The 14626-nt window shown below is 39.9% G+C and overlaps 1 protein-coding gene across 1 annotated transcript in view; it reads left to right on the forward strand.

The window, feature by feature from the left end:
* Window positions 1-14626, forward strand: part of SPTLC3 (serine palmitoyltransferase long chain base subunit 3) — a 174066-nt gene that overhangs the window by 144226 nt on the left and 15214 nt on the right. The window contains exon 9 of the mRNA XM_019516242.1: window positions 3561-3687. Within this exon, the coding sequence (XP_019371787.1) occupies window positions 3561-3687 (127 nt within the window). The remainder of the gene's footprint in view (window positions 1-3560; window positions 3688-14626) is intronic.

Here is a 14626-nt window from a genome sequence, read left to right on the forward strand (position 1 = left end):
GTCAGGGGGCTCGTGCAGAGCCCCCCATGCAGCGTGGGACAGTGGGGGGCAGTGGGGATCACCCCTGCCACCCCCCACCGGACAGCACCCAGTGAGCTGGGGATTTTTTTTTCAAAGTGCCAGGAGCTGGGGCAGGCAGCCATGGTGGGGGCTGGGATATCGGGTGGGGGATGGACCTGGGTGATTCAGAGATTCAGCAGCAGCTGAATCAATTTGGGACAGTGATTCGAATCACCAAGCGAATATTAGCCGCTTCGCATAGTCTACTATTTAGTACAAAATCTATTTCTTCTTTTCTTCTTATACTAGTATCTCTATTTTGTTAATTTAATACTTCATACACTCCTACTCTTCCAATGAACTACTGACTACTATTGGAGAATACTGAAGAATTCTTTTTTGCCACTGAGACCCTGTGCTATGAATGTCTTGTTTTTACATACCGTATTTACTCGAATCCAAGACAAGAATGAGGTTTTTTCCTCATTCATCCTTGTTTTAGATTTGAATACAAGGACCTAGAGTCAGAGTAGGAGGATAGGGAAATAGGTGGTAGAGGAAACAACCTGTTTGCCCAAGTTGTTGGTTTTGGTTTCCAACTGAATTGCTTTAAACACTGCAATTGATCCTGTCATTTCTGCTTTTAGCTAGCTACCATCCAAGGTGGGTGCTATATTCTCATCTTATTTCACTTGAATACAAGGACCCAGAGTCAGAGTAGCATTAAGCTCTTTCTTTTTTTCTTTCTTTTTTCTGAGTTATTGCTCAAATATGTGTAAACATTGGTACCCACCTGACACACATACTCCCCCACAGCTCCTGTTTCTGGGACCCAGAGTTGATAGCACTAGGAGACTTTGTTTGCATTAAGACTACTGCAGTATACACAACTTCATTTCATTCTGTTATTTAATATTAATAAGCAAATGAATAATTGCTAATAGCCAACTCTAATTTCTTGAGCTTGAAAACTTTTTTCTGTAGCTTAGGAGACAGCAGGAAAAAATATAAAGGACAAGTTGATTTATTCTTTCGCAATCCCTTAACTTCCCAAAGTTCCCTTCCTAGTCACGTACAATAAAGTTTTTTTAGAAGTGTTTATTGCAGTTCACAGCAAATTAGTACCAAGTTAAACTAATTTTGTTCTTTTTTTTCTACGCCTTCCTCTTTGACTAAAATCTAACAGCTTTTTTATGTTGTTTCATTTAACAGCTCTGAAGTAAGTCAGGGTTGCGAAACTCATTCTGAAATGGTTAGCCAAACTTGCAAGAATTCCTCAGGCCAAATTACCTCCATTTTGGGTTATGTCCAGGTGCAAAGGGAGAATGTCAGGAAAATTTTTTGGGTATAGTTTAATTTAAACAGATATAAACCCATGAAGACACTCATGTTATTTTTGGTTCAGCTTATATTGCCTGGGAAAGAGCTTTACAAACAAATCATGTCACTTGGAACAGGAATACGCAGATGGGGGAGGACAATTCTGCCAGTACAAACAGGAAAAAATTATCAGGATAGCTGGTAAAATTCTGCCATGAAGAGAAAGTCTGAAACCTCTTTCTCCTCTATGTAGGCCTCCAACCTATAATTTTTCATTTGTATCTTGTTCTCAAACTGGGATAGGGAGCAGGAAAAGCTTTTTTAGCAGATCTGGCCCTAAAAATCAGCCGTCAGATCCACTTGCATAAATCCATATTTTTACAGAGCCCTCCTTAAGTTAGTATTGGTTGTCCAGAGTGCACTGGTTCAAGGTGACAGAACTAATTTTATAATCAGATTAAGTTCAGAGGCTTAGTATGAGGCCTTAGGCCTTAAAGTAAGTGAATTTATCCTATGTAAGTGATTGTCAAAATTTCTCCATTTGCTAAGAACTGTTATGTATGTTGTTTTTCACCTATTAGAATTGTAGCATAACCATTTTATTGCAGAAGTTACGGGCTCATCTAAGCCACAAAATTATGAACATCATTAACAGTACAACAAGGCAGCACAAACTGTTCCTATTGTAATGGGGGCTGCTATTTAAATGTCAGATTTGAACAAGATGCCAAACATGATGCCATAAAGCCACCAAATTTAAAAGACAACATCAGCAATCTCTGTGGGTACTGCCTTTGCATTAACGTAGACCCCTTTTTAAAGGAACAAAACCTCTTAGAAATAACATTAACTAATCATCATTAATGTTATATGTAAAATTAGCAAGGAAAAATTATATTATAAAAGATAATCAGTACCACACTTAGAAGTTGAAAGGAGCTGACTGCCATGGCCTGATGGTCATTGACACCTTTCCTTTCCAGGAGCTGTGTTTTCATACTTATTGTTAGGTATGGCTTTGTACTTGTACTACCTCAGTCAAATGGTAGCTGAGCTTGTGCTTTGCTTTCCAGTAAAGACTGACTCTCTTGTTCAGGGACAGTGTGCTGTAACTTTTATTCCAGAAACCTCATCATAGAACAAAATGGTGCGGTCCTTGTCCTAATCACAGCTTAATTTCATTTTCACTCTATACAGAGACATGTTTCAGAGGCTTTAAGGCCAGGTGTCAAACATCTAGCTATTCCACATCCAGCCACTCCACTCGCCCAGCCACATAGGTCTGTGCAGCCAGTTTGGCACGTGGGCTGCACCTAGCACCATGGGTGCTGCATGCAACACAGATTGTCAGTCCAGAGCACACACTGCATGCAATGCCCCTACCAGACCTACCCAGAGTGCTGGTTCCTGGGCCAGTCTGGACCACACTGCTCTGGAGCTAGCGTGCAAGGCCAGTCTGACAGGATACCACATGCAGCACATCTGATCCAGCCCCATGCATCCTGTGCAGTACACAGGCCCTGCTCTGGGGCTCACTGTACCCACAGTGCATGGGGGTGGCTCAATGCATGGGGGTGCACACTGCAGGCAGCACCCTGTCAAACTGGCCCAGTGCACTGGCTCTTGTGCAGCATTCCAATCCAGCCTGCAGACCAGCCCAGTGGCCCTCATCCAGCCCGTGTGCCCAGATGAGTTTGCTACCCCTGCTCTAAAGAATATGTTGTAGTTAGTTGTATGTTGTAATTGGGATGTATAATTGCAATCAAGTTCTAGCCTTATATTAAGGACAAATGTAGAGGACTCCATTAAACATAGAATATAGTGAATATAGAACTAGTAATGTTACTTCTCTTCTGGTAAGTCCAAGAGAAGGGAAACTGAACAGTTTTCCTGTTGCATATTATATTCATCACTACTAAGGGTAGCACAGCATAGTATTTTAAATTCAGCTGTTCTCTGGTCCATTAGTGAATTAAATGATTTTTCCCCCTCTTCTATGCAGAATTTCAAGGTTGAAGTCAATAATTTCTTTCAGCTCAGGTTGCCTTGCTTCTGTTTTTAAGTATCTGTACTTGCTAAAGATCACCTGTGTTTCTTCACGCCATAATTTTTAAATGACAGTTTTAAAAAAATCATAGTCAAATATCTTTGTAGTAGTTCTCACTGCCTCTGTAATTGGTAGGCTGTTCTGCTCTTTTACCTGCTGAAAATTAATTCAAATTCTCTTCTGTTTTTTTAAGGAACTTATGGACTTTTTACGAACTCATTCCCACAGTTCTGTTTACGCCACATCTATGTGTCCCCCCATTGCAGAGCAAATCGTTAGGGCCATGAAGTGTGTCATGGGACTAGATGGAACAACAAAAGGTAAGACATCTTTGTGACTTCATAGACTGGGCTCCTAGTCTTAGCATATGCTAAGTGGAAAGGTCAGAAATTTTTCCAACAACAAATGACCAAGGCAGTAAAGAAATAAGGGAACTGCTACAGTACTAAGGCAATCAGTTGCTTTGTACTTGTCTCGTGCTTGCATACTTCAGAGTGTTTTTAACAAAACTGCACACACATTAATTAATCAATGATTTCCCTGTCATCACAGTGGCAGAGCATTAGCAGCACCCTCATCTCTCCTGCTTTTATCTTATGGCATGTGGTAGGGTATGCTTGATCTTTCTGATTTTGTCTTGTAGTTGTATGCAAGGGTTTGAAGTTACAATTTTGGGGGCCTTTGGGTGAGGGGTTACCTGTGATTACAGCAGATGGCTATGGAAGCTTCTTCGAGTCCTATATTCTTCTTACTTGTCCACATTTTTGCCCAATGATCTGAGAGTACATTATAGGCCATTATCAAGCTAAGCTTCAGAAAACTCCTGGAAGGGCTGGTGAGTACTGTTATGCTGCCTCTATTGCTGGGCAAACAGAAACACTGAGTGACCAGATGACTTGGTGGAGGTCACAAAGTGAGACAGTTACAGAGATGGAGATACCCCTTTGGAGCTCTTGCCTTGAGTTCATTCACTAAGTCCTGGCCCACCTTACTTCCAAAAAACATAAAGGAAAACTAGACTAATGAAAATGGATCATGTGGACTTTACAGCATGAGTTCAGAATTAGAACTGAGATCCTTTCATTCATCATATTGATACTGCCATTAAAATACTACTTAGAGGTACTCAACTGAGGAGCTTCCTCTCAGCTGTGATGGTTCCAGATCCACTTCTTGATGAATGCAAATCTTCCAAATCTCAAACAGTTGAAATCATGCTAGAGGCATTCTGTTAAGGTGTCACAGGATAAACAGTGGTATTAACAAAATGATGGCTTCATTCACTATATAACAGGGATGTGATGTCTCGGATTTAATTTGTTTTGATACAGTATTATGAGGAGACTGAAGCAAGACTTAGTGGTGTTATTTAGGGAAGAAGAGTAGTATTTATATTGTTTCCCTGATAGCTGATCTAATGATTGCCTCTGTACAATGTACACTGTGCGTGCATCTATATGTGCCCCCGACTGCCTGTTGCTACGGCAACATAGCATCTCATGTAGACGTGTCCTGAATGTGGTACACTGTAGGATAAATGTGTAGTGGGTATTTCTGTTAGCATTTCAATCTGTTACTGAAATATATTCAAGGTATGAGATTTAAATATATATTAACCCAGGAATAATAGCTGATGTACCAACCCTTTTTATTTTTAAGGGTGTTTAGGATGTGAGTTTTGCATAGTGTTATTTTATGTATAGCACATATGTGAAGAGCTAGTTTCTAAGTTAAACTGCGTTTCCTTTTCCCATCAGCACAAAGGAAGTAGAAACATTTTGCTGTAATACAGATCCCTGCTGGGTCTCACTGGAAATCAGAAATTAACTCTTATGCTTTGCTTCTAATTTCAAATTCAAACTGCCCTGATACATTACACGAAACGTAAGGATTTTTTAGGGTGGTTTCTTTTATGGGACTGTATAGATGGGATAAAGTTAGACCAGCTTTCAAATGCAAGACCTGATGAGAAATGTCTTGCATTCAAAAGCTTGTCTAACTCTATCCCAACTATGCAGTTGCTCCAATAAAAGAAATCACCCAAAGAAATCCTTGTCTCTGCATAATTCCTGGGCCATCATGGCTATAACATCACTCTTACGCTACTGATACATTATAGAATTCTACAGATCAGTTTTATAAAAAGGCTTACCAACAGAGGGCAATATTGTATTAAACCTGTTCAAGAGGTATTTATTTATTTTTGGCTTTGAGAAATGAAGTATATCTATAGTGCATTTCTAAACTCAGCTTTTCAAAGCAGCTTGCAAATGACCTGTAGCTGGCCTGATTCTTCATACAATGCAGAGCAATCTGATAAGAGAAAAGCTCTAAAATTGTGCACACCTGGCTAGGTTTCAGATTCAGTTTCTAAAAAAAATTCTTTTGGCAGCACTGTTGTTTGGTGACACAGAGATGATGTTTTTATATAATTCAAGTGCTGCATTTAATTCTGTTGAAAATGCTATGTAAGACTCAAGGAGGTGTTCAACCAGTATTTTCCTAAAGGGAGGGGAAACTCCAGAATTTCTACAGAAGCTGCTAATAAACGTATTAAGTATTTTGAACAGTAAAGATGAGATGTCTTGGGACAAGATCCATATTAACTAGGAACTAGTAAGTGGAGAACGGAAGCGAAATACCTAGACGGTGAATGAGTAATCTCATCTTGTTCTTTCAGTTGCGTTCATCCCAAAAACCTAGAAGTGTAAATTTACAGAAATCCAGGAGAGTCAGGCCTCTGTGGTAATTTAATTGCCCCCTTACCAGTTACCATCATTTTTATGTTTTGATTTCTAGTGTACTTCTCAGTCTCGTTTTATATTTCCTAACCCATAAGTTTTTCCACCCTTCCTTCTACTTGTTCTTTATTCCCCGTTGATCTGCTAAACAGCTGACCTGGAATAAAGCAGGGGAGATGTGATTATACGCTGAATGCAATCAACGCCCAGAAATGTAGTCACACGGTATTTACCCTGTTGTGATTCAGACCAGTTGATTTGCCATTGTTTTCTCTTCATTAGCAAGAGTATGCTTGGTTGAAAAAGAAAACAAGGTTTAAACTTCCAAGCCATGATTAGTTTATTGGATTCATGGCTGGAGGACATGAATAGATGCTTGTGAACACCAATGGAGCTGCATAATTATAGAGGACACAGGAAGTGCTTCCTGTAGTCAAGACAGCCAACACTGTCCATTCTTTGCCCCTGCATTCTGTTCCTTATACCTTAACTATCAAATTTTAACCCGTCAGTCTGAAATTTTCCATAAAAGGTATATGCCTCAGGCATTTTTTTTAATAATAAAAAAGGTTTGGTCATTTCCCAGAAGGATAGAGAAACACATGTTTTGACTGTCTTACAAAATTGTCACAGCTGTTTCATTGAGAAGCTGTAGCATCTCTACACTTGGGAATAAGGATTTGAAGCTTGACAGGGCAGTGGGGTTGACAGGGCTGTCCTTATTGCTATGGGCATGAAAATACACCCAAGCCTGGCCAAGTTGTAAGCCTCTGCAAAAATCTTCATTCACACATGCTCAGTAGAGATTTGTTCACTTGAACTGAAGTGAGCATGCCCATCCCCTCAGAGCACCTCCACATGACTAAACTGTGCATCCTATCCCACATAATGACTGAGTCTGCTGCAGCAGGGAGGGAGGTGAAGAGGCAATGCAAGGGCAGAGCAATTACTTCTCATAGGCTAGGAACACACATTACACATAAATCGGTTTAAGTGATCAGAAACTGGTTTAAACCTATAACAGAACAAATGTTCAGTGCACATAAACCAGTTTGAAAATGTCTGAAACCAGTTTGAGATAAACCTGGTTGAATGTAGTATCAGACTTAACTGATTTGGCTCAAATGGGTTTATGCAATGTCTTTCCCAGACCCCTTGCTGGTTTAACTAGTTAAACCAAACTCCCTCAGCATCCCAGGATGCTCTCTGGGCTTGGCAGGGCTCTCTGCTCCACAGCAGAACTGGCCCCTCCCCTCTTCTCCCTGGCTGGAGCTCCAGCAGAGACTACAGGTACAGCAGGATCTGCCTGGCTTCCTCTTGCTCTACCCCCCACCTCGCTGCTCACTGCTTAAGCAGGAATCCCCACCTTCCTCCCTTCCTTCCATCTCCCACAGCACAAACCCAAGCTCCATGGACCCTAGGCATGTGGTATGCTAGCTAATGCTGAGAGGTGTCTGTCTCTCCAATTTCACTGGGACAGGCAGACAGAACAGTGACCACTTAGGACTTTTTGGAGCTAATCAACAGGTCAGCTAGTAAGTGGTTTAAGAAGAGTTTGAACTAATGGAGAGAGGCTGTTGTTTTGCCAGTGAGGTGATAAACACTGTTATCATCCCCCTGCTGGCTTGCTTGCCTGGCAGTTTGCTGCAGACAGTATAAAGAACCTGGGAGGGAGATTGAAAAGCTCTGTATCATCAACAGAGGCATGCACCACATGCCCCACTCCTCCCCCCTTGCCTCAAAATGCTAGCCCAGGGCTAGGGCTGGCAACACTCCCACCCCTTGAGCAGCCAGCGGGGAAAAGCCTGGGATAGTGCATGCAGACCTCCCTAATCAGAGGGCCTGCCAGGGCCTGACCACGTCCCCCCTCAGCTCACTACTGTGAAAGGGAAGGGAGGGCTGCTCTAGCACCTCGCAGCTTCTAGCCTGAGCCACTGCAGACATGTGCCTGAATTACCTCAGTCCAGAGAGAATGTCTGTCTGGTTACAAACTGGTTCAGCCTAGCCAGGTTAGACTACCTGCAAAGCTTGAATCAATTCAGGCTCGCTCAAGCTTTTTTGAATGTCTGTCCCTAGCCATAATTACTAACAGCCATTGTGGCACCAGGCATCAGAACTGATGGTCTCTCCTGTGCTCTCAGTGCTCCCCCTCCTGGCAAGGTACTGACATTCAAAAAGTTCAAGGCAGAATCAATCTACGTTATGTGGTTTTCTCTAAGCATCATAGTTTAGATCAATAGTGAACAGAACACACATTCATCCTTTGGTGGGGGTGGCAAAGCTTATACTGCATTTTGCCATTTTTAAAACAGTCTGTGTGCCAAACTTCTGTTCTGTTACAGGTAGAGACCAGTTTCCAATCACTTGTACCAGTAAAAGTATAATGCCTGTACCTGTTAGGCAGTAAGAAAGAACAGAAAGAACCAGCCTGATCAGGATGCAAAGGCTTAAGTTTGTTGTGCCCAGGGGGAGAAACAAGGAAGAAGATGAGACAAAGTGAGGGAGACAAGTGGAAGCAGGTAGCAGGAGAAATTGGGAACTAGAATTGGGGCAGAGTAGGTAGGGACAAAATAAATTTAAGACATGTCAGGCTTAGGTAGGGGAGGGGCAAAAGGGTCCATAAGCACTTGCACACACTCCCCTCTGACCCTGGACAGGAACCCAAAATTCTTAAGCTGCAGCACTGTTCTGCCATCAGCAACCATCTGTTAAATCTAGCCAATTGTGTGCATTTTTGGGGGGGAGGGTATTCCATTTTACCAAGGGTACTCTAGTTTTAAGCACCAACATCAGATAATGAAGAAACCACAAGGCCTTCCAAAGAGTTATCTTTGAATGGGTTGCTCCATACCTTTTATACAATTAAGCATCATTTCATGATCATTTCACCAATAGGTCTTGCTATTTGCTCATCTGAAGTTCATGAGTTAACCTGTAAGAATTTTACAGAGCCCATGGTTAAATATTGCACATTCTTTGTTTTCTGTGCATGGTACTAATCCATCTATTTAAAAAGCCTCTTTCAAAGGTGTAAAAAAAGGCCCAAATACCTCTGTCCATTTGTACAACATAAAATTCATGATGTTGAAGAAGACACTTATTTCAAATTCAGTATGCTGCACAAGGTGCTGAAGTTTGAGGACTAATAGCACTTGTAATTTTTATCCTCTGTGTTGAACCACATAATGTAGTTCATAAAATATAAGTGTAATCTGCCTATGATCTTTTCTCAGCTATAACTATTTTACTTGATACCATGTGTCAATACCAGATTAGTTTGCACTATTAAAAAAACCCCAAAAAATCTTCATTGCTTTTTAAGTTTTTGTGGCCTTTTAATTTCAGATGTTCCCTTCTTTGCTCAGGTGAGATAGGGCAAGCAGAAGTTCCTGTGGCCTTCACTGTACATGCTTCATTATACATATTCTTTCTTGTCATGACTCCTTGTTACACCACTGGAGATAACTCAACAGAAAGCTGAGGAAACTCAGTAGTTGCCTTAACAGTTTTATCCCCATGGTGAGGTTGCACTTGCCTTGGTATACTTGGACTTTGCATGAGTTTCAGGATTGGCTCTCCGTATGCTTGCTTGCATGCAAGGCACTGACGCAGCCCCTTCCAGCTGTGACCTTGGACCTTTTTTCTCCAATTGAAAATATTGTGAACATATTTTTACACATAAATTTGATGGGCAAAAACTAGAACCACTGAATGGATAGATGCAAGTCTGTTAAAACTGAAACAATTTTATTTATGACAAAGAACAAATTATAGTGAAGTAAATAGCAAATTGGTGTGTTTAAGTGGGCATATTTTTATGTTTAGTGTGTGGTAAACAAAAATTTGATTACAATGAAGTTTTCTATTTTCTTCATATATTTTTATGGCAAACTATCCAATTTGAAATAAATTCTTTAAAAGCTATTGTCTTACAGGTGTTATAAATAATACCTGAGATGATTAAAATAGAAAGATATTTTTTAAATGTAACCCATTTCTGTTATTTATACTGTTCTGGTTTAACATTTTACATTTTCTCTCAGCTTGGAAAATGGAAAAGCTCTACTGTTTTATTCTTTATTCTGTTTTAACTCTGGATTCTGATGTCCTAGCTCAAAATGAGCATATTTTGATTGCAAAAAAAACAAAAACAGGGAATTTAATGTTTTCCAGGGAGGGGCAGTTTGGTTTGCTTTGATTTGGTTTGGTTTTTTTTCCCCTTTTTAAAAAAGATGTGTGTTAAAATCTGTTCCAGTAGGAATTGTTATAAGGATCACTAGAAAACTGTACATTTGTATTGGGTTTTGTTAAGCTTAAAGACAGATTTCCCAACATGCTTAGCTCTTGCTGCGTCCATTACTCGCAATACTAAATGAGAACCGAGCTATTTTGACGAATTTGCCCATTGGTTTTACGAAATGTGAAGCTTGGTTGCAAGTGTCCCAGGCCATATTACTACAAAGTGCTCCACATGAGAACAGACTGTGGCACTTACTCAAAGCAGCTTACAAATTCAGGTGCTTTCTGCTATTGTTCCCTTTCTCAATCTATTCTTGCCCTTTCAGTTTAAGAGACAAGAACTTCTCTGACCCAACAAAACACTTAACTACTCAAGTGAACTTTAAACAGGCTACTACTTCCAATAAGCATGTGTTTAAAGTATGGAAGGAACTGCCTTTTTGTTCCTTGTTTGTACAGTGCATGTCTGAGTTGGGTCTTGGTTCATGACTAGGGCAAATAAATAATAACAAGCATTTTTCTGGGTCAGGGCCTTACACCCCACCATTCTGGCAATAAATTCTGCTCTGAGGAGAGCATAACCTGAGCCACCTGCAAAATAACACTACTCCCCACAAAGGTGATGGACCTGGGTCCACAGAGTGTAGTGGTTTGTTGATTCTGGCAAACAAGGGAATTGAGGTAATCGGTTTGCATGTGGGACTGTTGAAAATCACTCAGTATTGGCCTAAATTAAGTCAATGGGAGAGTGTCTACTGACACCAAAGAGCACAGAGATGGGTAAGCGCTGAGTGCTTTTGATAATGCCACTTGCAATTTCCCTTGTAATAAAAGGGGTCATGGAAAGGGTATCTACAGGTGGAAATGGAAATAATTCTTACAGTTATTCTTATGGGGTCAGAACTCCTTTACACATATTTGTATGCAAATATTCCCTTGAACTGCCTAATACAAGTCAAGGAAGTATGAAATATTTATTGTGACCAAGGGACTCCCAGGCTGTCCTTAGTAAGCAGAACTTCATTTTTTACTTTTGGAAATAATGTATAGACCCAAGCTACAGCTGCCTTTAAAAAGTATGCTCTTTACAATAGAGACTGCAAAGCTGTAGATACCCTTTGCTGTTCCAGAAGATGCTTGCTGCTGTCCTGTAAATCCAGTTGGCAGAGTGTTACCTGCTTGAGAAACTGAGAGAGACTTGCCTTTGCTATGTGCATTTAGTCATTGGCAATTTAGTCATTTTAGCAATACCTAATACGTTGCAGATGTAGTGCAATGTGTGCTGGCTGGCTTTCAGTTGAGGGACTGACATGCTTTGTGATTAATCACCTGTGTTTGGTAGTAAATATATTCTACAAGCCTGTTGGCTTGTCCCTTTTTTTCTGCAAGTTACTTTTTGTTTACAGAAATGTAAGTACAGATAACGGGCTTGAAATACAGCCAGTGACTATACACAACTAATTTCCATACAATTCCTCCTTGTTCTCCTTCAGTCACTTTTTCTTTCCGTTCTTTGCTCTGGGAAGTGATTTATAGTCAAAATCAGACTAATGCAAATCCTTGAAGGCTGATTCAGAAAGGAGCATTAGCTGAAATCTTTTGAGTTATAGGTGGCATTATGGCATAGCAGCAAATGCCCTCACTTCTCCTGAGGCATACAAAAGTTATTTCTAAACTGCACTTATATCTTAGAACATGTTCTCTTAAGGCACTCCTGTTTTATAGTGATTTAATGCACATGGCAATATAGGTGTGTTACTTCTGTAGTGGAATCAGAGAAGGAAAGACAACATGTCCATCTAATAATTTAGAAAGGAAGGACAGCTATTGTTTTCCAATTTATTGTTATCATCAACATTATCATCACAGCTTTTGGAGATGCTATCTAGTTGTTACTAGAGCAAGGCAAGGGAGTAAAGCTTTGTATCCCAAGAACATAGATTGAAGAGACATTCTGACACTGGTATGCAGAAGTTTGATTGTGTAACTAATTATCTAAAAAGGCTCCATGAAAAAACAGCTGGAGAAGATTACAGCAGGTGGATTTGTGTCTTGGATAGCCCCTGCATGCCAAAGAAAAGTTCTGTGTTAAATTATCCTCTCTGAAATGGGTTTGAGAAAAAAAAACTCTCCTTCAGTAAAAATATACCTGAGATATATATATTAAAGGCTACAGGTGCTTGTTCCCATTTTTAATACGTGGAGTAAGAATTTCCAAGGGTAAAAGCCATCATGAAGTGTTCTAAGGTTAAGCTGATTAAAGCCAGCCTTTTTCCTTGTTAAATTTTCAGACTGAAAAACAAATGTTTTGGGCTGCATAAAAGAAACAGGGTTCAAGGAAGATGAGGGTTTTACAACATGTTTTACAGTTGAGGTAAGGTCCTCAGCTAGAGTGATCAAGATAACTCTGCTAAAGGCAATGATGAAATTCTGCCAATTTACACCACTTAAGGATCCAGCTCTCAGACTCAGGCTTCTACTCAGAATATCTTCTTCATACTGAATTCAGTGCTAACGCTGACAGGCTCCAGCAAAATTGGGCTTAAACTCATAGAGCTGCCTTGTGTGCTCACACAAGGGCACAAGATGCCCTCTCATCCCTTTCCACTGACAGTCCTTATTGTGGGTAGCAGTTCATGAGACTAAGCCATTTCCAGGGAGCCTCCACTCTCTCTTCCATGCATGTGTGTGGGAACAGGGAATAAACTTTGTCTCCTCAACTTGCCAGCCATTACATTGGAGCCAGCATGCATAGGGAAGTAATTGTGGTCATGTATAGGGTAGAAGTATAAATGAGTCTCCTCCTTTGCCCCAAAGCAAGGAAGGAACCAGGAAAAACCTAGCTTCTGATCTGCTCCAAGACCAGCTGCTGTTCTCCTCCTGGCCAGGGGTTGTGGGAAAACCATCGCTGAGCTGATTGTTGGTACTTGTACTGTAAAAAAACATGTCATTCCAAAGAAATTAGGGAGAAGCCCATCTATCTCTTATCATTCTTTTTATTCTGTTCTTTCTTACTTTCTTCCCTTTGTTTCTTTCTTAAACTAAACCATATTTATTGTGTGCAATAAAACCTTTTAAAAGTCTGCAAAAATTAATGAGCTAAAACTTGCAGTATACTATAATGTAAATAAGAATGTAATTAACATTTTTCCAAAATTGCCAATACCTTAAAACCAGACAATAAAAAATAAAGTTTTTTTTAAAGTGGTATAGCAAATGTAAACACTAAATTTGCCACTCATAGATGGATTGGAAATGCAATCATTCTAGATTTGTTTTATAATATCCAGATGACTTATCCTATATTTTACTAAAATCACAATAAACAGATTGCACCCAAAACATTTATATTATACACTGTAAAGATTAGTTTGTGAAATATAAAATGCTTTTTTCTATCCTTCAATTTTTTTCTCTCTCCCCTTGTATTATTTATTTGGTCAATAAAAAAGTGTAAATCTTTATGCATAAGCCATGCTCAGATTCAGCTTTGTATTTGCGGATTTTAACAGGCAAAGGGAAAAATCTAGTAAATATTACCAGTTTGGGTAAACATAGCATAGTAAAATTTGGACCCTCTAACCAAGTTGCATTATTCTTACACTGATTTAAGCTGGCGTGTGTGAGACGGGAATAAAAGGCTGATCTATTATCTGACTCAGGAGGAAGAGATGCACGAATAGAAAAAGAAGTGTTGAAAGATACTTTAAAACATTGGGTATGGGGGTTCTACTTATCCACGTGCCATTTAAGATAGCCTGTGGAAATAGTGAGGAGGCACTAAGTCATATGAAAATGTGTGAGAGGCAAATAAATGTTCCTTCAGAACATCTTAGTATCAGAAAGGAAAATGTTGAGGCTTAGGTAAAGAAATGTGTTCCTCACCTGCTTTAAGTACACTGTCTGCGTAGTGGTACACAGTGATATTGTTAATGTGCTTACTACCCCTTCTTTTTTATGCACTCTCTCCACTTCTTGAAAAACAGAGTTACTATGCTGGGCTGTCTGGCATTTCTAGTTTTTAAAAAACTCATAGGTGTGTCTATATTGGCACTTGCTAAAATGAGCCCCATGAGCTTGCTCCAGAGTGGAACGCATCTTCCCTGTTTACAGACTACTTATTCCTGTAATACTGAGCTTTTTGGGTGCGAAGTGGCAAAGGACTTGTCTGACATTCTGTTACCAGTCCTAATATTTCTTATTACAGATTTTTCCCCCTGACAGAGAATAAACACCTCCTGCATCTTAAATAGTTTTGTGCTTCCAATTTATCAATTCT

This window comes from Gavialis gangeticus, unplaced genomic scaffold (genome assembly GCF_001723915.1).
Source record: "Gavialis gangeticus isolate Ggan-Ray unplaced genomic scaffold, GavGan_comp1, whole genome shotgun sequence".
Lineage (NCBI taxonomy): Eukaryota > Metazoa > Chordata > Crocodylia > Gavialidae > Gavialis > Gavialis gangeticus.